This window comes from Amphiura filiformis, chromosome 7, assembly GCF_039555335.1.
Source record: "Amphiura filiformis chromosome 7, Afil_fr2py, whole genome shotgun sequence".
Classification (NCBI taxonomy): domain Eukaryota; kingdom Metazoa; phylum Echinodermata; class Ophiuroidea; order Amphilepidida; family Amphiuridae; genus Amphiura; species Amphiura filiformis.
In genome coordinates, this window is record NC_092634.1 from 12,681,777 (window position 1) to 12,708,210 (window position 26,434).

Consider the following 26,434-nt stretch of genomic DNA (forward strand, 5'->3'; position numbering starts at 1 on the left):
CGGCTTTTCATCCCACCTACATACACTTTAAGTATAAATAATCAGATTTATAAAGTTTACTTCAAGTACTGTTAAATATCAAAAATATCAATTTTTAATGATTTGCCATAAAATGTGTATTAAATTTCGAATTTCAAAAAATCACAATTATTTGATATCAGAATGACATTCTTCGTATTCAGAATGCAATTCGATATGTCTGATGTGCTCCAATGTCCCACAATAAATACTGTCCAAACGTTCATACCCCAGCCCTTAATAAAATAAAAAGAAATTGATAGAATTAAAATTCTACAAAGGTTTACCTGGGGTTCGAACCCACAACCTATGTATCCATAGTCTAATGCCTACACGACTGTGCTATGATTCGATGTGCCAGAAAGGTGTTTGTTTATGATACTTATTGATTACGGAATAAAGTGCATACACACAATATACTATTACTAGTATACTAGGCGGTTACCCGTATTTCGCGGTTCTCGGCTGTCATAGTTATTGGCTTTTGCAGATCTCAAACCTGGGCTTCCTTGGCCAAAGTTACACCCACCGACCAAGTTTGAGCTCCATGAGCAATTTGAAATCTTTGTTTTTTGACCTATGACCTCTCAACCGTCGTAGGTCTGACAAAAAGGTCACAATGGAACTTTTGTTTGTTAGTCACCTACCCACCAAGTATGAGCTCCATAGGCAATTTGAAATTTTTACCTTTTTTACCTTTGACCTCTTAACTGTAGGTCTGAAGAAAAGATCACAGTGGAAACTTCTGTTTGTTAGTCCAAGGTCCACCCACCCACCAAATTTGAGTTCCAGAGGGGCAATTTGAAATTTTGACCTTTCTTGACCTATGACCTCTTAACCGTAGGTCTGACGAAAAGGTCACCGTGGAAACTTTTGTTTGTTAGTCCAAGGTCCACCCACCCACCAAGTTTGAGATCCATGATAGGGACAATTGTAAATTTTGACATTTCTTGACCTATGACCTCTTAACCGTAGGTCTGACGAAAAGATCACCGTGGAAACTTGTTTGTTAGTCCAAGGTCCACCCATCCACCAAGTTTGAGCTCAATGGGAGCAATTTGAAATGATTATCTTTCTTGACCTATGACCCTCTTAACCGTAGGTATGACGAAAAGGTCACTATGGAAACTTTTGTTTGTTAGTCCAAGGTCCACCCGCCCACCAAGTTTGAGCTCCATAGGAGCAATTTGAAATTGTTACCTTTCTTGACCTATGACCTGTTAACCGTAGGTATGAAAAGGTCACCGTGGAAACTTTTGTTTGTTAGTCCAAGGTCCACCCACCCATCAAGTTTGAGCTCCATAGGGGCAATTTGAAATTGTTACCTTTCTTGACCTATGACCTCTTAACCGTAGGTCTGACAAAAAGGTCATTGTGGAAACTTTTATTTGTTATTCCAAATTCCATCCACCCACCAAGTTTGAGCTTCATAGGGGCAGTTTGAAATTTTTACCTTTCTTGACATTTGACCTCTTAGCCATTGGTGTGACGAAAAGGTCACCGTGGAAACTTTTGTTTGATAGTCCAAGGTCAACACAATGGCATGGCTAGATTTGCCATTTAAAGTATATTGAAATTAGACTTCAATTGAACTTGATCCCGTCCTTGACCTTTGACCTTAAAAAATATAAACTCGTTCTTCCTCATACCAAGTTGCACCCACCCACCAAGTTTGAGCCCCGTATGACCTACGGTGGCCTCACATTAGGCCAAATAAAATAAAAAACATGTTTCACGTCCGGGTTTTTGAAAAAAAGGAGGAAGAGGGGCTTTTTATTTTTATTTTTTATCATAAAATCGTGTAAATACCCATAATTAGAGCTATTTTAGCGTATACAATAATGCCTGGAAAGAGGAGGAGGCCTCTTTTTATTTGTTGTTCTGAGAGATAGGCCCCTCTAACTATCACAAAACCTTATAAAAGTGTTTCTTGTATATTAGCAAGGCTATAGAAAGCACCTCTACTTCCTAGACATATTTTTTGAAAAGTTATAACTGAATTTCAAGAAATAAAAATAAAATTGAAGAAACCTCAAAAAAGGAAGCGGGAGGGGACGTGAAACATATTTTATTTTTTATTTGGCCTTATCAGTCACAGACAGACAAACAGACAACTCTACAGAGAATAGCGTATTATTATATAGATTAGTACTACTAAATACGAATATAATCCTAACCCTAATCCCTAACCCTAACACTAACCCTTACCCTAACACTAACCCTAAACCTAACCATAAGACCCTAACCCTAACCCTGACAATAATGAACCTTGCCTCGGACTATGCGATTAGTGATATATTGCGGCCCATTATGGTTCAGTTGAGTTGAGGATTTTCCGCTTTTTTCATTCAGGCGCACCATATAATAAGGTGTAGTTTAGTTGATGAGATCAAAGATCCTATAGTATCTTTGATGAGATGCATACAGTCTATCCTGACCCCGGCCTGACCCACCCCACATAAAGTTCAGAAGAGACAAAAGCTTGCTTATTAACAATATGTGCCTTATGTGGTGACTTGGAGCAGGGATATGAGACAACTTTTCTCATATCCCTGCTTGGAGCTCATCGAGACCCAGATGGCCAGAAATCCCAACACATCATTAGAGATACTGCCTAATGGTCATTTATACATTGTTGACAAAATGTTACACTCTAAAATATTTGTGCAGAACATGAAAGAAAACATTTTTCAAACATTCAAATAACATTAGTTGCATATACGATATGGCAAAATTTGAAAATGGAATGTTATTTAACATTTATATCTAACGGTTACCCATACTGTGGAAAGGAATTGGAAATACCCCTTTTCGTTATTTTTGCCCGAAAATACAATTTTTCTCGCGAGATTGCGAACGATAACCTCAGTTTTTCTACAAAACAAGAAGCATTTTAAAAGCTATGAAATTGATGTTGACTTATCCTGCAAAATTATGAAGCTTTCTTGAAGATACTTCTAGACAGATTGGGTCAAGAAAGTACCCATTTTGGAGATTAGCAAACTTTCCAATTGAAAAATTCCCTCTTTCTCAATTTCTGAACGCTCCAATTGAAAAAAAAAACCTTGTTAAATTTGTTGCTAAGTTTTCCACGAGTATAATTTATTGTAGCCGACAATCAAGAGTGAACACTGGACCTTTACATAAGTTTATAAAATCAGTCTCATTTTATAAATTTTATTTTTCTGCTTAGCAAATCAAAAGTAGACAATTTCATTTCACAAACATTATTCATATGTTCAATTGTGGGCAAAAGCACCAATTTCAGTGATTTTGAAGAAAAAATAACAATACATTTCATATATCAAATATATAATATACATACACATAGAATAGGTTTTGAAAGTTATAACCATGTGATACAATAATTTCCTATAAAGGCCTGTATAATACGAAGTATTCAGATGTAAAAATTATGAAAAACATTTGGTAACAGTGTCCTGGAAATAGACATGTATTAAAGACTCGTTTAGGTTAATCTAAACCCCTTACAAATGAAACCTGGGTTAACAATATAGTCTTTATATTAAAATGGCATTTCGTGATGCACAGCCTCCTCCCCCAACTTTTCTCAAAAAAAAGTTGAGGTTTTTATACCACTGGCTACATAATGTTTACCCAGCAAACACAAAAATGTTTTAAAAACGTTTTAAATAAGTTATATTTTGGCTTTTGGTTTAGGTAAAAACGTTTTAATAACATTAAAATGTTGGCTTATATAAAGTTCATGATAACGTTTTAAAACGTTTTGTATGAAAACACACTACAACAATATTTATAAATGTTTTCAAAAAATGTTATTGTAAACTATTTTTGCAAACATTTTTGCCAAATATTGTGTCAATACAAATAACATTATGTTAAAATATTTGAACCCAAGAAATGTTCTTAAAATGTTTTTTTCAAAACCTTTTAATAACATTTAAATGTCGGATATATAAAGGTCATGAAAACGTTTTTAAAACGTTATTGAAAATATTTTGGGCAAACATTTTTTGCAAAATATTTTTTCAATCACAAAATAACATTCTGTTTAGAATGTTTTGTATCAAGTTTTCAAGAATGTTTTTGGAATGTTATTAAAACGTTTTTATACCCTTTATATAACCCAACATTTATACGTTTTCTGTAAAACATTTTTGTTTGCTGAGCAGTAGATTATCAAAAATGTTTTTTAAGGTTATGTAAACGTTTTATACTATTAATATACCCTTTATATAACCCGACATTTAAACGTTTTCTGACAACCTTTTATAACCTTTTGCGAATGATGTCGAAAACGTTTTGTGTTTGCTGGGAATGTACCAAAAATTTCTTGCAGATTAATTTGTTTACCAAAAATATCGTCAAATTTGAATTTACAACATTGACCTAAAGTGTAATACACATAATGACATAATCATGCATAACTGATTTTTTGAAATTTTGGGAATAAGCTTTTTTCGTAGATATCTACTGAAAAATGTCATAAAAAGAGGATGCTAGGATCACAAATTCATACATTAAGTAATAAGGCATTACAGGTTGAGATACAAATCTGGCAGAACTCTGGATAAAATTATATCGATAGCAAAGACAAACATCAAGCCAAAGGTCCAATTTGATGGGAAAAATGACATGAGTTATTCCTTTTAAAGACATTTTTTTAAAAAGACTTTGACCATACACAAGTCACAGATGTACACGTAAACTCAACACATTTTATCCCCAAAAGACCTAAATTTGTTAGGTCTTTTTGGAATAAAAATCTTCAAAGGTCAAAATTTTCATATGATCATCTGCTTTTCCTCTCAGCTACATATTAAGTACATTTCATTAGATTACAAATTTTTACTTTGAGGACTGTTAAATATAAAAAAAAAGTTTAAAAAAAAATTTTGCCATAAAATTTGTATTATATCGTGAATTTCAAAAAATCTAAATTATTTGATATCAGAAGGACATTCTTTGTATTCAGAATACAATTCGATATATCTGATGTGCTCTCACGTCCCACAAAATATACTGTGCAAACATTGCTATCCGAGCCCTTAAAGGGTAACAAGATTCAAATTCAAAAGTTGGTCAATTTTGTTAAAGTTGACCAAAAACATCTCTCAAGCTTAAAGCTCGAATTGAGATATTCCAAATGAAATCTGATATGCCCCTGTAGAAGATTTAAGAAATGTCTCCCACACAGGGAGTATGTTTCTCAAGTGGGATTTCTGAAACCCATACTTCTTCTGTATTATGACTTTACTTCCATAAATGGAAATTATCCCATTACTGTTTATTCTATTTCAAACTGTGGGAGATTAAGGTCATGTCTTCCATAGGGGGTGTATGGATTCAATTGGAATTGCCCCATTGGCAATAACATTCATGATATCTCAAAAACATGTCACATGTCTTGTGCTTCTACTAAAAGAGTGCACAATGTTTCAGCTTAGCAGCTGTACAACAAGTATTAAATAAAAGAAAAAAAAATTATAACTCTGTTCATTTAAACTTACTATTTTTTAAAGCTATGGGATCACATCTCATCCAAGATACATCATCAAGCCTACCGGTCAGGGACTTAAGTATTGACCCCTGAATGATGTCACAAGAAGAGAGCATTCACATATTGAAAATATTCACAAATATTTGGGGGGATATCATTTTCTTCGGAAGGGGTGGGTCATGAATAAGTCGGTGACCAGAGTCAATTTTTTAAGACACCCCTTATCTCGGGTCGAAAATTATTATGACCCCCTTCCGCCTACACAGACTCAAAACAAATTATTCATTGCCAGAACTAAGATGCAGAGTTCGCCTACACTTAAAGTGTGATGAAAGTGTATGGCGCACATTAAAATTTTGATTGGAAGTGTAAAGCACACACAAATTTTGAGTCACATGCCCTTAATAATTCTATAACCTCCCCTATTGTTGGTGTATAACCCCCCATTTTTGGTCTAAACATTCTATGACCTCCCTGTATATTCATGACCCACCCCTTCCGAAGAAAATGACATCCCCCTTACTACATAAATGTATTGATTATTTCAAAAGTTTGCATGATCTAATTTGGCAGTTCACACTTAAATACTTATTACTGTCATCATTATTACGATTGCATAAGGCCTCATTTTTAGTGGTATGAGATACTGTAATGCATGATATTTTCATGGTTTTAAAATTTCATGTTTTGGAGAGAACTTTTAAAATGTTTCTGCGACACCCGACATATTTTTTACAAATTTGTACATTACGTCTATATGAAGACAAGGCAGTTCTATTATGAAGTACCTGAAGCCTATTATGGTACTCTACACTAAAATTTGACCAGACCATGCTTCCATAATCAAAGTGGGGAATAACTTTGTTATAAAAGTCTTGCCTGCTTTCATGACCACCTGCTTATGCGATGAAAAGAACCATCTACATATTCGTGTGCCTGAAAATTTGGCAAATCAACTGCACTCATGAAATATTCATCCATGTTTACATTTCATACTTTACATCCAGTATTCATTAGTGTCACAATATAATATTCAATAATATTTTACATACAATTCAAAATACAAAATATACAAATTCATTCAGTAATTTTTATATTTCATTCATAGCATAATACTCTATTAGGAAATGGATTCCATAAAGCCTGGGGATAAACTCCCAGGTATACTGTTAAGTACAATTAGTTTTGCAACACAAAATTTTGACTATCAGAAAGAACCATCATATAATTTTTTACAAATGTTTGTGGCCATAAACATTTGATGAATTCATGTCATTTGAGTGACATTCATGAAATTTTCATGCAAACAAACATGTCATGCTTAATCTTTTTTAAATTTTTAGATTTTTTTCCTTCCAAAATGATAAAAAAGTTTTGGACGCGAAAAACATTGGAAATTTGCAAAGAAACAACATCATAAACTTCATATGTGACCATCCACCACAAATGTAGTGTAATGTTGGCATTTTTTGAGATATTGAACAGGCAACTTTTCCTCCAATGAATAAGCTTTGCATTGATATATGGCATGTTCCTGTTGCTTGTTTGCAAGGTAGTACAAATCAGTGAAAGAGTTGGGGAATCGTTTGTTTTATAGGCCTATTATTTAATGGACCATATTTTGAAAAAGGCTCTGCCAGCATTACAGCACATTATGTGGTGGATGGTCACATATGTGGAAAAATTATACTTAATATACAATTAAATTCAGATTAGTTGAAACCATCAGCTCTGTAAAGCTATGTAGTATATCAAACAAATCCAAATTCTTTATACTTAATATACAATACATGATTTCTGTAAGAAGTCTAATAATAAATATTTCTGTAAGTAAATTGATTAAATTCCTTAGAAATTACACCAATAATGATTCCAAATATTATATTTCATTAAATGTAATATATCATTGATGCGTGTTCTGCAGTTAAAAGGAATCAATCCATAAGGTCTTTTAGTTTAATAGAAAACAAAATCGGACAAACCGACCTAATGTGGAAAGTATGTCCGTCCGTAGAACATGTTTGTTGTTGCCTAACAGGCATATTCAATCAAAGTATATTCACATTGCAATTTATATTGACATAAATTTCTTTCTGGAACAATCCTACCTTTTGATGAACCCAGTAATGCTACAGTAATATCTAAAGTCTGCACAAAAAGAAACTCAGCTGTTATAAACACGCCTATAGCTTCGGAACTAATAATTGTTTTCACATTATTTTAGCATAAAAAGAAGGATTGTTTATTTACGCGCACTTTGATACCTAATTTGTCTAATTTTGTTCAATATTAACAATGCAGCAGTGCTTTGGAAGAAAAATAGCAGAATATAAAAGTTGCAGCTATTTGTATTGATTTTGAAGTGAGCGTGAAGATAATGGTGTGCTTTACGTGCCACCGTTCTGACATAATAACCATTGATCGCTGTAAACTGCAACTTTTAAAATCGGGTATTTTTCTTTAAAAACACTACTGTGTTGTTAATATTGAACAACATTTGACAAATGTGGTATCAAAATGCGTGTAAATAATTCATCCTTCCCTCTATGTTAAAATATTGTGAAAACAATTATTAGTTCTGAAGCTATAGTCGTGTTTATAACAGCTGAGTTTCTTTTTGTGCAGACTTTAGATATAATAAAAGATAGAAATGAATAAAAAGAAGTTTGTATCTGACATCCCTGTCAATTAAATTCTACACAACCTGCGATTAGCTAGCATATTTTAACTTGGGAGGTGGCCCTACCCTAGTTACACTAAGGGGGAGCCTGAGTGATTTCTAGTGCGCTACACACAGGCATAAATCCACAAGCCTCAGCTCACTTTACAGAAATTCACTGACCAATATGGCCCTAGACACACCATTATAAATGATTTTACCAACAATCAGGGACTTGTAGCCAAGAAGCGCACACCCGATTCAAACCACAATAATCCACTACAGTTAGGACCAGCTCCCTAAGTTCTCGTATAGGTTTCCAAGTTCATTGCCCAAGGGAATTTCAATTTAGCTCAATTATTCCACAAGAATAAATAGAGACTGCGATGGGGCTCGAACTCTAGTCGCACCACTGCACATTGATGCACTGGAGTCTAACGCTGATTGAGCTAATGACTATGCTTACCCTAATAATGCTATGGTAACCAATAGATCACACAGAATTTGATTGACAGGGATGTCAAATGTGAACTATTATAGTCCGTCAACTCAGAAGTACAAAGTAAATAGACCTCGGCAACTGGAGGTATGAGAATAATTATTTCAGTGCAGTGCATGTGTAAATGCTTCTTTGGCGCGCCAGCTGCTGCGCGATTTGTACTTGCCTGAGCGCACCACGCTCTTTATGCGTCACATTTTTTAACACGCAATGCGTGTGACGCAAAGCATTGACCCCTGATGCCACAGATTTGGTTTGTATTTCTAGGTTGAAGCAGTATAGTTGTCTATTTCTGTCTTTGATTATAGTCAGTAAGGGGAGAAAATGCCAGAGCTGTTAATAATTATGGGTACTTTGCAACCTAGCAAAGTTGCCATCCAACATATTTTTGAACCTGCTGGTGTCATAAAATATTTGAGTACATAAGGTAAACTTGCCGGACATAACTCCCATTATTGCCTTTGATCCTTGGACGGATAAAATCAGCACCCAATCCAAACAAAATCAGTCATTCTACCGAATCTTGTCACAGAGTGGAGCCAGCTCTGCTTTCCGTAAAGCTCCTATCAAAACGGATTTCTTTGCCTTGCTGCCATTCTTGTTTTTCCATTTCATTAACACCTGATGAACAACTTCAACTGTACCATACAAGTGATGGTCATGGTGAACTGTGCTTATTTCTACATCACTCAGGCCCAATGCACGGCCAAGTTGACGATACTTTGTACCAATGTGCTTTTCTATCCTTTCAATATCCTTATCGGTTATTGGTCTATCTGTTGTTGGTGGTGATGGCCCTGCAAAATGAGTGATAGAAAACAAAAGTGGTAAGTGTATTTGAAAGAGAAAGAGATCAAGTTACATTTGTCTGCAATTTGGACAATTACATCATTAAAATATCTGGGATAAGATATCAAGAATTTCATTTTATGGACTGTGATAGTACAAGCTGCATGAGGACTTGCATCACTGCTCTGACCTTGTTGGAGTGACATACATAAATGATACATGTTGAGTTCTAAAATGATGAGTTCCAAAACCTTGTCCCTGTGTTAAATTGTGAGGTCACAAAGAAATGCTGTAAAATATCTGGTGTCACACAGAATGACTAACCTTTGTCATAATGATCTGATTTACTGAGCATATTAACCTGTAATACTCTAAACCAAAATGTGTCCCCCGTTAGAAACACACAGATAATTTGCCAAACTAAGGTATAATTGTGTATATACATCAATACTAGGCCATCAGTGCAAGTGATCATACAGATATGTGCTGCAGTTGGATTGTAGTTTCTGCCACCAGGTATATCTATGACTCCTTTCTGAAGTAAATGTTGGTCTATGGATAGTCATTTTTTCCCACAATTTTCTTTAATTTGTCAGACAAATAGCCCAAATTTTGCCTCAATGTAGCCAACATTTTTTAATATTTTGCCAAAAATATCTGGATGTTGGAAAAAAGCTATTTTGTTTGACATTTTACAGAATATTTGGACTTCAGGTGTAGTGATGGATCATTTGGTATAGCATTGAGTCCATTCTTTTTAACACCTTCCTCCCCAAACCAATGAGGTAGAATCAAAGAGTACCAACTCTGCAATGTTTGATGTCGCTCATTATTGATTATTTTACTATTCGCCAAGCAAACTAGTTGTTTGCATTATGTGTGTAACACATTGTGCCAAAAACGTACGATAAACGTAAGCCATAGCATTACATAATGGTGCAATTTTGACCCAAAGCATACTTGAGTACCCCTGTCACCCTCACGCTGGATAACTGATTTCCCCCTCTCCATCCCACACCCTGTAATTCCTGTTGATAGCTACATGCTTACTTTTAGTTAAGTTTGGTGACAAAGACCGAGACCTTGGGTTTCTTTGTGGTATAGTAAGATTTCTTTTCGGAGGATGACTGGATTGGTTAGGTTCATAAAATAGGTTGTCTGTTGATGCTGATGTCACCAATACTCTACTGGTGGCTGTAGAACCTATTCACAAACAAACAAACAATACAAGAATCTTTTCCAAAATGGTCTCTCCATTGCTAGGTAATCGTTGAAACAGTCCACAACATATGATATTTGACATTCAAAACAGGCTTGATTTTTCTGATGAATACCACATGTACTATAGCTTACCTAAAATACCAAATGCATAGATTTTTATTCCCAACTGGAATCAAATTTAAAAAGCCATGAATGAAACAAATATCAGGTCAGGTCACAATCAATTAGGTTTGTAAACCTCACTCTGGTCTAGTCCATACAAATCAGGTCCGATAGGTTTTTTCATTGGGAAGTGTCGGTTGAGGATAGATAAGAGCTTGCCCCACAGGACCCTATTTCCAAAATACAGAGTTAGTTACAGTATCTTTTCCACTGACTAATTACCTTGATATCTTTCTTGCATTGGCACAGCCGTCACTGTTCGTTGATCAACTCTGTGTATCTCTCCTCCTAGATTTATGTAAGATGTGCTCTGATCTGACCCTTGGTCTGCAACATCTGTGAAAAGCAATCATACACATGTTACCATTTCCAATAATATCCAAATCTGAAGTGGCACAGCTGGACAATCGTGAGTAGGCCTGCGATCATTTTAGGTAGTGCTTGAAATAAGGCGGGCCCCTTGGTCTGATATGCAGGGCCTGTGAAATTTTGTTACCCAAGTTAGTATTAAGACGGCCTCAATGCCAATTTTGACATCAATCCATGGCTTTTACCTGTTGTTGATTACACATTCTTATAAGTGTCAGTGGACCAGTGTAACATTGAAATTTTTGCAAATTGAGATTGGGTCCGTGAAAATTGATGAGGACATGTAATTTTCAAACTCAAGGGCCCAAATGGCCTTTGAAGTACTGAATTAGATCCAAGTTGGCTACATTGCCTTTTTAAAACTGGGTGTTATGCATTAGATAAAGGGTGAGAAAAAGACCATTTTCAGAAATAATCTGTGTCTTGGTGAGGTATGGTAAGCATGTTAGTCGCTCGGAAGTCAACATGGTCAAGCCTACTTCGCGACTAACAAGTGAACCATATCTCAACAAGACACCGATTATTTTTGATAATGATCTGTTTTGAACCGTTTATATTACATATACGGAGAGCTATTTTCCTCTGCATGAGTATGTCAATGGTTGACACTCAAATATCAGTACCTCTTAAATTCCAGTCATCAAGCAGTTCCTCCTTTGCCTGTATGTTATTACACATTACCAGGGCAGTCAGTATGGCTTCACAGGTGGCACCGCTTCCCTTCTGTTTCCTCCATCTTCTTAAGACACTCCAAGCCTTGATATCTAAGTCATGACTATTAGTAGAAGCCTCTGCTTTCTGCACATCTATGTGCTTGATGCCTAAAGCATGGTACAGGTGTTTTAAGTCATCTGGTCCTAACTTTGCGGTCAAAATTTGAAGGTGTCTATCTGATACTCCTGTTCTACCTGATCAAAAACAATTAACACAAAATACTATTATTATATCGGCAAAAAAACAGATGTCTTTACTAATAATGCAGTAAAAAAAGTACCCAAAATGCAAAATCTGGGTAGGTCACATCCGTAGAACAGGTTATATTTTGCCACTTTACATCATAATAGTGACCGTCCAAGGCAAACCCTAAATGTTCAGGGTACTTTTATTTTGTATAATTTTGCCCTGAAACTTGGTAAAAGTGTTTCTAATATGTGACCGTCCACGGCGAATGAGCCGTAAATTCCTCCCCCGGTCAATTTTGTTTTATTTCATGTTTAAAAAATAAACATCATAAACTTTAAAATGGTATATCATTTGACTTCAAACGATATCCAGAAGCGGAGTTATGGTTAGTTAAACTTTGCTCCTTCAACAAAATTATAGCTTTTTTCGTTTCTATGTGTGTCTCTTTTTCCACATTGCTGGCAATAAATATCAAACAGTCATAATTGGCGGTCATTTCAAATCATCCCCAAGTCAACGAGGTTTAAGAAAGACTAGTTCTCTCATTGCTAATTGTTGGTTATGCATACCTGTACAAAATACAATGCCTGGTAACCCACCACTTGAACAAGATTTAGCAAAAGCAAACAAAGACCAGAGCTATTAAAAGTTCTATAGCCATCTAAGGTAGAAGCTTATTAATCACTTCAACAATAGGATTATTGATTAGTTTTTGACTATCAAAATGAGTCTGATGTCGGGCCAGCTTAAGTTACCGATGAATACGACCTTCGTACACATTTTACACCATAACTCAGAATTCAATTTAGGGAATTTACGGCTCATTTGTGCTGCCGGGTCACAATAAAGATTGCATAACTGAACTACAATGAATTACCTGGTAAGCGGCGTGTATCTGCCATATGGTGTCTGTAGGTGGCTCCCTGTGGATTGTCTTGCAGATTCATGCCTTGGAAAGGTCTGCGAAGTTCTATTGTAGGAGATAAAATAGAAATCAAAATGCTCAAAGATGGTACAACTTTCGATGTTATGTTGAAGTGGCACAATATTCTGATTTTCTGATATCTGTGAATTTCCCTTTAATAAACTTACCCTCTACCTGGTTGTGAAAATCACCCTTTGACTGGTCACCCTTCGGTAGATCTACCACAAGACAAGTATCATTGTCATCCAGACCAGTTGGTTGTAGCGGCTTTGATGAACTGGTAGAGAAGCGAGTGGTCCCATCTTCATGTCTCTCTTCTTGCCTCTCTTGTTGGTTCTGCTGCTGCTGCCAATGTTGATTATGTTGCGCTGACGTCTTACTTGCATGAACCATTGACTTCAGTGGTGAAATGGGTGGAATGTGGTTGGGTGATGTTGTTTCTTGCTGTGCATTTGCTTGATTGGCAGGAGTCTGGCCTGGCATTGATGCTGCTCCTGCCTCAGATGGTCTTGTATTAGTACTAAATGTGGAACTACTAGGTTGCACTGAATGGTTCACCCCTTCAGAAGTTGTTCCAGGTGTTACTTGGTGTCTTGCCTGTGATGCAGCTGCTGTTTGATGCTGTAAAGTACTTGATGGTTGTGCAGATATTTCTGCAACAATTGCTTCTGTAGAACTCATAGGTTGACCATGAGGTAATCTACCTTGGAAGGGTTCCAGGGGTGGTGCACTATTTGTTGGTTTACTATCTAATGATGTTAGTGGTGTGATTGTGTCATCTGCCGAAGGCTCTGATGTGAGCTCACCACCTAGTCCATTTCTACCTGGTGAAGAGTTGGAAGCATGGGCTGGCTGTTGAGCATCTTCCATCCTTGGTTGTGTGTGAGCTACACCTGGATTACTGGTTGACCCCGGTGTTTGACTGCCGCTCTGATTGGAATCCGCTGAGCTCCTTCCAGCAGAAGACGCATTCTGAACTGGTTGCTTTGTTCTGTTTCTGTTAGAACTTCCTACAGTGCCATCATGCATTGGATGAATGGGTCCAGTGCTTGGTGTTAGTCCAGTTGGTGGTTCCGGAGCACGATTTGATTCTTCAGTTTTCTGAAAGCATTTAAAATAAAAAATAAAATGTTACAAATTGAATACCAACAAGAAGATGATGTTGGTTAGGTTAGATTAGAGTCCGAAGTTTTCCGTTTTACGGAAAACGGAAGAAAATCACGGAATCGGAGGTACAACACGGAAAAAGACATTTTTGTATGATGTGACAAAAATTGTCAAAAGATAAGAGAAATAAATGTTAAAAACAATCATGAGTTGTGTATGTCAATTTTTATGATAAAAATACTGTTTAATAATACCGAAATAAAGGTATATTACCAAGACATGAACCCCCTATATCCCTCCAAACATTGTAATAGTCGGCCTATTTTCGTGAGAATATTCCAATCAGAGCATATTGATCGTGATATTGAACACTTTATTATGACATTAATATCATTGTTTATACATTTTAAGCTTTATTTATGACACAGATTTACAAATTTTACAACACCGATTACAACATGGAAAATGGATTTTAGAAAACGGTACACTTCGGACTCTAGGTTAGAGAGCAAACCTGTAAGAATGTAATGACTACAAAAGGTCTAGCAGGAATATTGATATGTTAGGTACAGGATTTGAACCTAGATCTAGATTAGTGATTACCAACTGAGCCAAATCATATCTCTCCTGCTTCTCTAGGGAGTAGCGTTAAGGAGAAATGATATTCATCAATTCTAGTGAATGAATTGGAGAAAACTTGTTCAGTTTGTTCGTAAACAATACAGAATAACACCAGAGGGATGTGAATTTAGTATTTTATTTAGAATTTTATATGTGGTGTTTTAAAATTAGGTATATAACAAGTCAAAATACTAGTAAACAAGTTCAGGACTAGTGTATATCAGCACACCATGGGTGATGGTTCTGGACACACCAGTATTCATTAGTATGATTCCTTATACCATGTATACCATAAAAGTAAATATTGGCATATGTGCTTACTATCCAGCATTTTAAAACATACAAACATGAAGAGCCCATCCACAAAGGTGTAAAGGGTTTGAGCAAATCATTGAAACACATAGTTATATACGAACAAGTAGACCTGAAACCCATTAGCTCAATTGGTAAAGCACCGGACTTTGTACTGGTAAAATTTCATGCTTTCAAAAGCGCTCGATAGTTAGCACATGCTAACTATAGAGATTTACGGTATACATTAATCTGCAGCTTTTTTGATTGATACAGTTTCAATTGCATTCAACTACAGTGATCTGACTTACGTGTATATGTATTTGGAACAAGATCTGTGTATCTGCTGCTGTAATAGTAGATTCATACCGTTCTTCATAAAGCGGGATAAACCGGTTTTTCAAAACTGTAAAATGAAGGAAATGAAGTGTCATAATATTTTACATTTAGTTTACCAATTAATTTAACACTAGCCATCACTGCTTGCCGGGCAATTGAAGCATAGGAAAGTTCTGATGATTAGTAAGAAATAGATATCCAGTCACAAGCACTTTAGACAACTGGAAATCCAACTTTTTTTGTAGTTTTTATACAGACTAATATACCATATATGGTTAATTCATACATTACCACTCTGTCTTATTTATCTGCCTGTCTCTCTAACTTGCTTTTATTTTTTTACTTGCTTTCCCTTAATTATGCATCACATTTCCAGTAAGGTCTACACAATCTGAACAGACAGCATGTTGGAGAGTATGTAACCACCTTCAATGGATCTACGAACTTCATAAAATTTGGATTTATACTTCCCTATTCATTCCATTAACCGCCCAGGGTGCTTACCAAAGTCATTTTAGTTAGCTTGTTTTATATTGTTTACATAATTGCCTTTAAAAAATAGCCCAGAGTATGGATTTTATAGATGGTTCTGTGTTTCAGTTGCAGGGATCCTGCACATAGATAGAGGATCATGTGTACAGTTGCTTCAGGGTGGGCACTTATAGGGGCATTGGCGATTAATAGAACGAATATGGTATAGTAAAATTTTGTTTGAATGAACACGGCTGTGGGCAACAGTTGTACGCAATCTGACTGCGATGGTATTTCAAAATTCAATGCTACTTAATGAAAATACTACCCAATCGCAAGTGAGTTGGATTCACTTTCATGTAACGCACACACAGGCATTCATTCATCACTCAGTGCACACAGACAATCGTCACGCTATTGGAAGATGTGTTCAGGTCATTCAAAAGCAGCTCTGGCACACCAGCTGTCTTTACCTTGAAATGATGGTCGTTTTTTTGGATCTGTATCCCAACATTCCTTGATAGTGGTCTTGACAACATCAGGTGTATCTGGTAGAATGAGTTCATCGTTTGGTTTCACATTATTTGTTGCCCACACATGTAGCAGTCCATCATGTGCATCTGTGAGATAAAGAAAAAGTTTAAATTCAGGTATTTAACCATGGCAATTTTTATATCAGAAAAATGTGTTATGTTGTCAATTTGGTCTGCTACAGCAAAATCATCCATTCTTCTCAGCATTACATATCACCTACATAGTTAGAGGGAATAAAATTAAGGAATTGAAATAATAGCAATACTGTAAACTTTGATGTTGATAAACTTCTAAATAAAGGGGCTAGGTTCAGTGCTGTACAGGGCAAAAACTGATTGAGGAGCCAATGGCTAGGTGCCCAAATTTTGCTCCCAAGTGAAAAAAACTGAGGTGCCAACTCATCGTATTCCAACCACTCGAAGTTATTCTGCCACAATTGTATAAATCTATGTTCAATTTTAAGTTTTTTAGGCTTACTTCCATTTCCAATTCAAGGTTCTCCTAGATTCATTAAATGTATCAACTGTAGGCCTATATGTTTTCCAGAAAATCCCCATTGAGATATCATGATGAGACATTCATAGCCATACATTCGTACTATTGAATGCTACATTATGTACATGTTTTTGCATTTGCTGGCAATTGAAAGCTTTAACAGTTGGTCGCCATTGGCACCAGGGATTGAAGGTTTAGTTACATTAGAAAAAATCTAGTGGTCAATGCACATAAAATGGTAGCACCATTGATGATTTTATTAGATATCCAGAAGGCATTTGACAGTGTTGACCATAAAATCTTGTGTAACAAACTGTCTGCCATGGGTGTTAAGTCCACAGCCTGGTTTGAATCTTATCTTTGTGATCGTAAACAAATTGTTCAAATTGATGGGGTTGAGTCTGATCCTCTTGTCATAACATGCGGAGTTCCCCAAGGCAGTATTTTAGGTCCTCTTTTATTCCTATGCTATGTTAATGACATGTCCACTTCTATTAATTGTATTATGTTGCAGTATGCTGATGATAGTGCTTTGATATATTCCGACAAAGATCCAGAGAGAACTAGTGGCAAATGGTGGTCATAGACCACAAACCTAACTGGGCGTGTTGGTGTTGTGGAGGTATCTGACCCCTGCAAAATGTTCCAAAAATGTGCCCCTGGTCATGAGGTTTGTTGTCACTGAGTTGGAGTCTCGTAAGTTCCTTACAGATGTCCAGAAAATGCAATTTTGATATTTGACCCCAGATGACCTTTGACCTGACCCCTGCAAAATGTTCCAAATATGTTCCCCTGGTCATCAAGTTTGTTGTCACCAAGTTTGAGCCCATGCACTCCCTTACAGATGTCCAGAAAATACATTTATAAGATTTGACCTCTGCATGACCTTTGACCTGACCCCTGCAAAATGTTCCCCTGATCATGAGATATGTTGTCACAGAGTTTGGGCCCCATAACCCTTACAGATATCCAGAAAATGAAATTATAAAATTTGACCCCAGATAACCTTTGACCTGACTCCTTACAGATGTCCAGGAAATTAATTTCTAAAATTTGCATGACCTTTGACCTGACCCGTGCAAATTGTTCCCCTGGTCATTAGATTTGTTGTCACCGAGTTTGAGCCCCATACTCCAGATGTCCAGATAATGCGATTGTAAGATTTTTCCCCTTTAAAGACCTTTGACCCCAATTCTGTATGCTAGTTCTAGGCGTGGGGTATAGCCGATGCATATATGCAAATGACATCATTGTACTATATAATATGTGGCAGAAGAAGCATTTTGAAGGTATTTGGTTAAATACAGGAAATGCCCCCTTAATGACCATTTACCCCAATTCTGTTTAGACCCTATGGGCGCTGGATATAGGCAATACATATGTGCAAGTTACGTAATTATAGGGTGTAACATGTAGGAGGAGAAGCATTTTCAAATTTATTGCCAGAAAGAAGAAGAAGAAGAAGGAACTAGACTTAGCTGTGGTCTAAGACCACGAACACAGCCGTGTTTTGACGCCTTAATGACCTTTGACCTCAAAATATATAAAACGCCCATAGACATTGGCTAATGTCAATGTATGGGTCCAAGTGGCACCACTTTGCTATGTTATTTGTGGCAGAAAGGGGCATTTTGAAGGTTTTTCGTCTCAGACCGGAAGTGACCCCTTAATGACCTTTGACCCCAAATGAAAAAATACCACATGTACAATAGGTAAACACAATTCACGTGTGAATATACCATCACCCTCCAATGTTTTTCTTAGCAAATAAAAAATTTTGAAGGTTTTTCGCTTTATACCGGAAGTGACCCCTTAATGACCTTTGATTCCAAATTTGTGAGGACCCCATAGACACTGGGTAATAACAATGCATGTGTGCAAGTGGCGTCACTGTCATACGTAATTTGTGGGAAAAGAAGCATTTTAAAGGTATTTCGTTTTATACGGAAGTAGCCCCTTAATGACATTTGACCCTAAATAAAAAAATACCACATATGCACAGAGTAACTACAATTTATTTGTGAACATACCGTTACTGTCCTATGTTTTTCTTAGCAAATAAAATTTTTGAAGGTTTTTCGTTTTATACCGAAGTGACCCCTTAATGACCTTTGACCCCAAATCTGTGAGGACCCCATAGACACTGGATAATAACAATGCATGTGTGCAAGTGGTGTCACTCTCCTACGTAATATGTGAGAGAAGAAGCATTTTGAGTTGAAATCACGTTTTTGACCCCTATGACCCCTGCTTGACCTTTGACCCCACGAATTTCATATGACATGTAGGGGCATGGTCAATGATGGTTGTGACCAAGTTAGGTCAAAATCGGTACAAGCATGTAAGTGCTAGAGCAAATGTAGTGGTCGGCAGAAAGAAGAAAGAAGAAGAAAGAAGAAGAAAGAACCTGTAAGAAAAAAGACACAGCCGTGACTAACGTCACGGCTGTGTAAAGAAGAACTAGTGGCAAATGGTGGTCATAGACCACAAACCTAGCTGGGGCATGTTGGTGTTTTGGAGGTATCTGACCCCTGCAAAATGTTCCAAAAATGCTCCCCTGGTCATGAGGTTTGTTGTCACCGAGTTTGAGTCCCATATAGTATACGACTTACAGATGCCCAGAAAAATAAATTCTACGATTTGACCTAGATGACCTTTGACCTGACCCCTGTACAGCATTCCAAAGTGTTCCCCTGGTCAGCAAGTTTGTTGTCACAGAGTTTGAGCACTGTACCCCTTACAGATGTCCAGAAAATGCATTTCTAAAATTTGACCTCTGCATGACCTTTGACCTGACCCCTGTAAAATGTTCCCTGGTCATAAAATTTGTTGTCACTGAGTGTGAGCCACACACTCCTTACAGATATCGAGATAAGGCAAAATAGATTTTACCCCCTTAATGACCTTTGACCCCAATTCTGTGTGCAAGGTATGGGCACTGGGTAAAGCCGATGCACATGTGTAAGTGACGTCATTGTGCTATGTAATATGTGGCAGAAGAAGCATTTTGAAGGTATTTGATTATATACCGTAATGCCCCCTTAATGACCTTTGACCCCAATTCTGTTTGCACCCTATGGGCATTGGATATAGGCGATACATATGTGCAAGTTACCTAATTGTAGGGTGTGACTGTAGGGGTTTTACCAAAACTTCGCCCTGACGAACGAACTCTTGGCCTATTTGAGACAGATCGATCCCTACTTTGCAGAATGTAACCTGGGATTCGTTGAACATACGCACCAAACACAGTTTTCACTTACAAACCAATTCTTTAATATCTCTTTAATACTCGTTGATTATTCACAATACTGTTAGATAGCTATTTAGTCTGATTTTAGTGATTTAGTGTATTCAGTGGTAGAACAAATTGTAATTACCACGGGTTACTTTCCGCCATTTTGTCTGTCTGATTTGTTTACACGACTTCTGCGCAACTGCAAAGATGAGCTAAATTTAGATCGCTTACTGAATTAAGGCGCACCTCACATAAATGCTTAAAAGCCTAAATTGGCACCAACATTCCGCCCCTAATTGAACGCTGCGCTTTTAATTACTCCTAAATTGACTGACAACAATTGAGTGCCCAATTTAGAAACGGACACCTTGTAAATTCACTCCAAAATCTCAAACAATGTGAAACGAAGTGACCAAAACTATAAATGTGATCTGGCGGATTACAAAATATAACGCAAACATTTTTGACAACACTTCATGTAAATAGCAAACATCTGAATGCAGGTGAATGCGCAATAAAGAAACCTTATCATGAAGATTAACTCTGCTATGTGTCAAGTTGTCCTTCTTTCATAGACTGTTCTGGTTCTTTAAAGACCAGTGAAGTAGCATCGCTACTTTGAAAGCTGCATTGTAAGCAGTTATACTATATAGTGTCCTTTCACAGTTCATATGATGATATCAAAATCATCCAACTCTATAACTTGGTCCTTTTAGCAGGTTTAAATTTAAAACTGAACAATTGAAAATACCTTAAGGCTAAATATAGCCAAACCTCAAAAGCACAATATTTTGTGCAAATTATTGACTTAACTCATTTGTAAACAAAGCACTTCACCATGTGATCTGGTAAATACTCAAAAACAATGACCAAAACAAGAACAGTGCAAAATGCACTGAGCAATTGGAATGAAACAATTGGCAGGGCAAACAAGAGCCCAGCAAATATACCAAGTCGCATGGAGAAGCCACATGTAAATATGCATGTAAATTAAAACTTTACACATGTATACCTCAAGTGCACATGGGAAATGTTATAAAACCTAAAGAGGCACTTCTAATCTGATGAGGCAATAACGAGCATTACCAACATGATCTGTTAATTATAATCATGCTAATCCAATAAATGATGAATAAAAAATGATCTAGTTCAAAGACCGGAGTAAACCAGAATATGAAGCTAGATTTCTAAGTCCTGATTGTTCTGATACAAGGTACTTCATGGTGTGATTCAATAAACTTTCCACAGAAAATGAATGAAACATTTCACAAACAAAAACAGTGCAAAATGCACAGAAGATTTGACAATCAATTTTTGCCTGAAATGAAACCCAAATGTTTACCATATCACACTGTAAAGCTCAATTTAAACCAAAAAAGATTAGTTTAGTTGAACTCTGATAGAATTGTCCAAATTTGGACTAATTTAAACTCAACAACTTCAAAATCAAATGTCAGTAGGCTGAAATTTAAAGCTGTCTTTATACAACTTATTTTCAGATTTCTAATGTCCATCCAAATGTTCAATACATGCAAACAGTTCAATCTGTTGACTGGAGCACTGTGTGAATTTTACTACGCGTGCTGACTTGTGATGTGTGGCAATTTTTGCAAGTAGCAGGCTCAATCCAATGAGCCATAAAAACCAAATATCACAGAAATTATGCTGGTTCTAAGATGATGCATTTACTGTCTTTCATTTCCAAAGTTTGTAACCAGCCATTCAAGCAAATGTCCAAGTTGATCAGTGGCTATGTACATGTTATCATGTACCTGTAGTTCACACCAAGCTGCTGAAATTGTCCACAATCTCAAATTTAAGTGACTTATTGCAAAGTAAAATGAAATATGATATGCTATGCCATGGGCAAATGAAATATGACAAAAGGCCTAACTCAGAACAAAACAATCCCTTTTGACATCCTAAGGAAACCCAACAAGGGTGGCTGCATATCAGGATTTCACTTCACCTGGCAAATTATCATTTTTACCACATTTGTCAGCATTTTCACAGTGCAAATCCTAGGTGCTGGAAACTTCCTCAGTGGTTATAAATAAAAGTTTGAAGTTCACTTTGCTTGCCACAACAGTCAACATGGTAGACTGCTGTCTGCAAACCTGCACCATGTTGATCAGCAGTCGAAACTTCCACGGTAGGTACTTACACTGGTAGGTACACACTCACCCCACACTGGTAGGTTCACCCTGGTAGGTTCACACTCACCCCACATTGGTAGGTTCACACTGGTAGGTTCACACTCACCCCACACTGGTAGGTTCACACTGGTAGTGTCTGCATGCTCTCACACTGGTATCTCATCACAATGATGACTGGATGGCTGGATGGGCTCAAGGCCCTTAAAGTCAGTGTTGTTTTTCGTCTGACTTGGGATTTCCAGTACCCCCATCAACTAAAAGTAAACTTCCAGTTGGTGTCCCAGATTAGGCGCCGGGGGCTCGCCGTGTCTTTTTAGTTCATGTCCTTGGGCCCTTGTAATGGGCTATCTTGCTCAAGTAGTACACAAAGTTTTGTGACTGGTCTCATAAGTTCTGCGGTTTGTGTCTTGATCTTGGTGCTGCGCACATGTCCATTCTTGTCTGGATGTATTTCTTGAACGCAGCCTGGGGTCCATGATTTGCGTGGCGCTTGGTTGTCTGCCATTAACACCACATTTCTGGTTTGGTATTTGCAGCATGTTACACACTGCTTCACTAATTTTCTCACCGCTGCGCTCGCATTGACTATCCAGAATCTTTGCCTCAGTTCTGTTAAGACATGGTTTCTGCCCTGATGGTTGACATGTTCATGCGTGTGCCTTATAATCAGGTTTGAAACGTGGTGGTTCTTTGGCAGAATCATTGGATGCTTCACACGATCTGGTATAGGAGCATTGCGGAGTCTTCTACCAACTCGTAGTATCCCATCATGTATCATAGGATCCAGGTTGTCTAAGGAACTTATTTTGTGTCTCTTCTTACAGGTGATCTTCTGCTCTGGTGTAGGTTTCAGAGCATTGATCTCCTTAGCAAATGCTTCTTGCTGGATGTAGCGAACAATTGCTTCTTCTGCTTCCTGGAGATTCTCCGCTGACAGGTGGGACTCTGGAGTGGGTTCTAAGGATTGTCTAGATTGGATTTCTTTGTCACATTTGGCAGCTGCATTGTTTTTCTTTTTAGCTTTTTGCAGCAGTATTCTTTTGAGTCTCAGTAGGTATGCGACCGCTCTCTTCAAGGAATTCCACTTGGAATAATGTCGCATTAGTCTGTTAATAGGATCTTCATGTTCCTCTACCTGAATGGCTTTAACGGATGCCTCTTCTTCTGGATCATTATCCAGTTGGTTCTCATCACTGTTACATGGTTGACTTGGCTGTTCAGTCTTCTTGCTGAGACAATTTTTTACTGTTTGACCCCGCGAGCATTCATCAGCCGGGTTCCGTGCCATATCAACATGTTGCCATTGTGAGGGTGAAGAACCTTCTCTTATGGCTCTGTTATATTCTTCCCCGACCTGTGGTTTTCTTTGGCATTTTCTCTTCAGGTGTGAGATTTTACTTTCTGACTTGTTGTTTAGGAACGTAACTTCCTGGTTACTAAGTGGCAGCTTCATCTGACAGTCGCCATCCTTTAAATGAATTGACTTTACCACCATGTTGTCACCTATTGAATTTTGCGGTCTGTCTTCTATCGTCCGCTCATTAATATCATGGTTGTACGGGTCGGCCAACTCATTATGCAAGTCCTTAACAGAGATTCTATGTACAGAAGCCATACTTGTTGTTGTTGATGTAGCTCTTGACTTTGTAAGCCCATGTATTTCCCAGCCTAATGCTGATCTACATGCGTATGGACCGTCGTGTTGACTCTGGATGACTTCTAGCGGTTCCAATGCTCTTGGGACATTATTCCCAATGAGCAGGTCGACTCTTTGCCCTTTCCGCAACTCAGGTACTGTTATTTCTTGCAAATATGGCCATGGAGTCAGATCTTCTTTGGAGACCATATCTTCCACCTTGACCGGTATAGAGTCCTGGGTATAAACATTGGGTAACTCAATGTTGACTTTACCATCAGCATCTGTTACCTCCAAACCTGATAACTTGTATGTGTCGACATCTTTGTCTCCATTGATGGTTCGGACCTTGATCTTTGTCTTTGTTCCTTTCATAGCCAATTTACTCGTAAGATTCTTAGAGCAGAATACAGCAGTGCTCTTGCTGTCCAGCAGAGCATATGTCTTGACTTCTTTGCCTGTGTCTCTTGACAGTACGGTAACCGGTACCACCGATAACACCGACGCCATGCATCCTGCCCCAGTTAAACCACATGTGGTTGATGCCTCTACTTCTGACTTCTGGGGGTCTCTTTCGCCTCGTTCACGGTGCAAAACAGTTGGATGTCTGCCTTTGCAGACGATGCATTTGACTCTTTTTGTACAGTCTCTGACGAAGTGAGATCCTTTCTTGACACAGCCAAAGCACACACCCAGTTTCCGCAGAGTTGCCACCCTTTCATCGTATGGTTTCTTCTGGACCACCCTGCATACTTCCAGTGTATGTGTTGAAGTATCACAGTGAAGACACAGTTTCTGAGGCGATTTCTCTTCATGTTGGGTACCGGTGACAAAACTTGAAGTTCTTGGCTTTGGTTTGTTGTCATATTGTTGATTTCTGCTATTACTCTTGGTGTCGCTACTAATTGTACCAAAGGCTGGATTAGCGACAATCTGTGCATGGCGACCCACAAAGTCGACCAAGTCTTTGAAACCAACGGTTCTCATTTTCTCTTCCTGTATATCATACACCTTGGCTCTCCATAAGTTCTTAAGCCTATATGGCAGTTTACCAACCAACAGCTGCAGACTACTTGTGTTGTTCAGTTCTTTCAAGGGACTGTTAGCTTGCATCATATTGTGGCATTCTAGCAGGAATAATGAAAATTCATTCAGGCAACTAGCCTGTTCCTTGACATCTGGCCATTCTTTCGCTTTCTTCAAAACAGCTTGTGCAATCTTGTGACTGTCTCCAAACCGTTTGGTCAGTAGCTGCTTTGCCTTGATATATCCTTCATTGGCGTCTGTGTAATACAAGCAGCTGTTCACTAAGCTCTTGGGTTCACCTGAGGTGTATTGCCATAAGTAATTAATTCTGTCTCTACTATCTAAAATTTTGTCTTCTACTCCGTATTCAAAGGCTTTCATAAATGTGGTGAATTTTAATGGATCTCCGCTAAATACTTGGATCTTCTGCGCTGGCAGTTGTGCTCTAACTTGTTGTGTGATGAGCAGTTGTGTTAACCTGCTGAGGTCACTGCCGGCTGGTTCCCTTTGTTGCAAACTCTCTATGTTTTGCATCTGTGTTGCCATGGTAGGCACTGTCATACTCATAGGTTGAGCTTGACCCATGCTCGAATTCATGAATACGGATGGATTTGTTGGCTGTTGTTTCATGTCATTGTCCGGACTGAATTGTCTGGCTGGAGTTTTAATCTCTTTTGACTGATCTCTGTCTGTATTCACCGGTGCTGCTATGGCTGACAATAGACCTGTGTCATATTGTGGTGGTATACTGATTAGCAATGGACTACTAATTGACAACTTTCCCACATTCACTGGCGCTGCTGATGACGGCATTTCACTGGCATCATTTTGTGGTATGATGTTGGTTTGTACTTGACTATTAGTTGACAATTTTCCCATATTCACCGGCGCTTCTGTTGACAGCAATTGACCGGCGTCATTTTGTGGCGGGGCGTCAATTTGCACTGGACTACTGGTAGAAAACTGTTTCTGTGGTTGCTGTACATCACAGTGTGTCTCAGAGGTCATGTTAATTTGCTCTTTTGCAATTTCCAGCTTTGTTGTATCGTCACTTGGACTTTCCCATGGATTTGGGCCTGTGGCTCCTTGAATTTCTTTAGTATCTTCTAGCCAACGACTCACTGAAATTTTGTCACTAATTAGAATTGGTGGAATATCTTCTGATAATGTCCTGCTACTTCTGCTCTTTGTTTCGTCATTGTATTTCTCTAATGTAGCTATTTTTGCTTCCTCGACATTTATTTCTGTCTCCATGGCTAGCAGCTCCCTCTTTTGTTGCAAATCTTTTGCTCTTGCCTCACAAGTTGCCTGCAACTCAAACTCTTCTTTTCCAGAGATTGTTTTAATTTGAGTGCTTCAAGCGGCATTGCAGCTCGGCTTTTCGGGTGGCTGCCTCAAGGAGGGCTAACTCTGCCCCACTGGATAATGCAGTACTGGATGACCTCTTACTACTCCTTTGAGCAGAACTTGTACTTTTGTTACTCATTTTATTA

At 37.7% G+C, this 26,434-nt stretch overlaps 2 protein-coding genes across 2 annotated transcripts in view; both read right to left on the reverse strand.

Annotated features, from left to right (window-relative positions):
- Positions 1 to 7,903: 7,903 nt before the first annotated feature.
- LOC140157643 (uncharacterized) overlaps positions 7,904 to 26,434 on the reverse strand; it is a 31,170-nt gene continuing 12,639 nt past the window's right edge. Inside the window, exons 6-13 of the mRNA XM_072180882.1 lie at positions 16,330 to 16,476; positions 15,358 to 15,452; positions 13,195 to 14,128; positions 12,980 to 13,072; positions 11,823 to 12,107; positions 11,053 to 11,166; positions 10,498 to 10,650; positions 7,904 to 9,455 (exon numbers count right to left, since the gene is read on the reverse strand). Coding sequence (XP_072036983.1) covers positions 9,172 to 9,455; positions 10,498 to 10,650; positions 11,053 to 11,166; positions 11,823 to 12,107; positions 12,980 to 13,072; positions 13,195 to 14,128; positions 15,358 to 15,452; positions 16,330 to 16,476 — 2,105 coding nt within the window. The 3' untranslated portion in view covers positions 7,904 to 9,171. The remainder of the gene's footprint in view (positions 9,456 to 10,497; positions 10,651 to 11,052; positions 11,167 to 11,822; positions 12,108 to 12,979; positions 13,073 to 13,194; positions 14,129 to 15,357; positions 15,453 to 16,329; positions 16,477 to 26,434) is intronic.
- On the reverse strand, positions 22,292 to 26,254 carry LOC140156754 (uncharacterized). Its single transcript, XM_072179715.1, has one exon. The coding sequence runs from the start codon at positions 26,193 to 26,195 to the stop codon at positions 22,593 to 22,595; it is 3,603 nt and encodes a 1,200-aa protein (XP_072035816.1). The 5' UTR covers positions 26,196 to 26,254; the 3' UTR covers positions 22,292 to 22,592.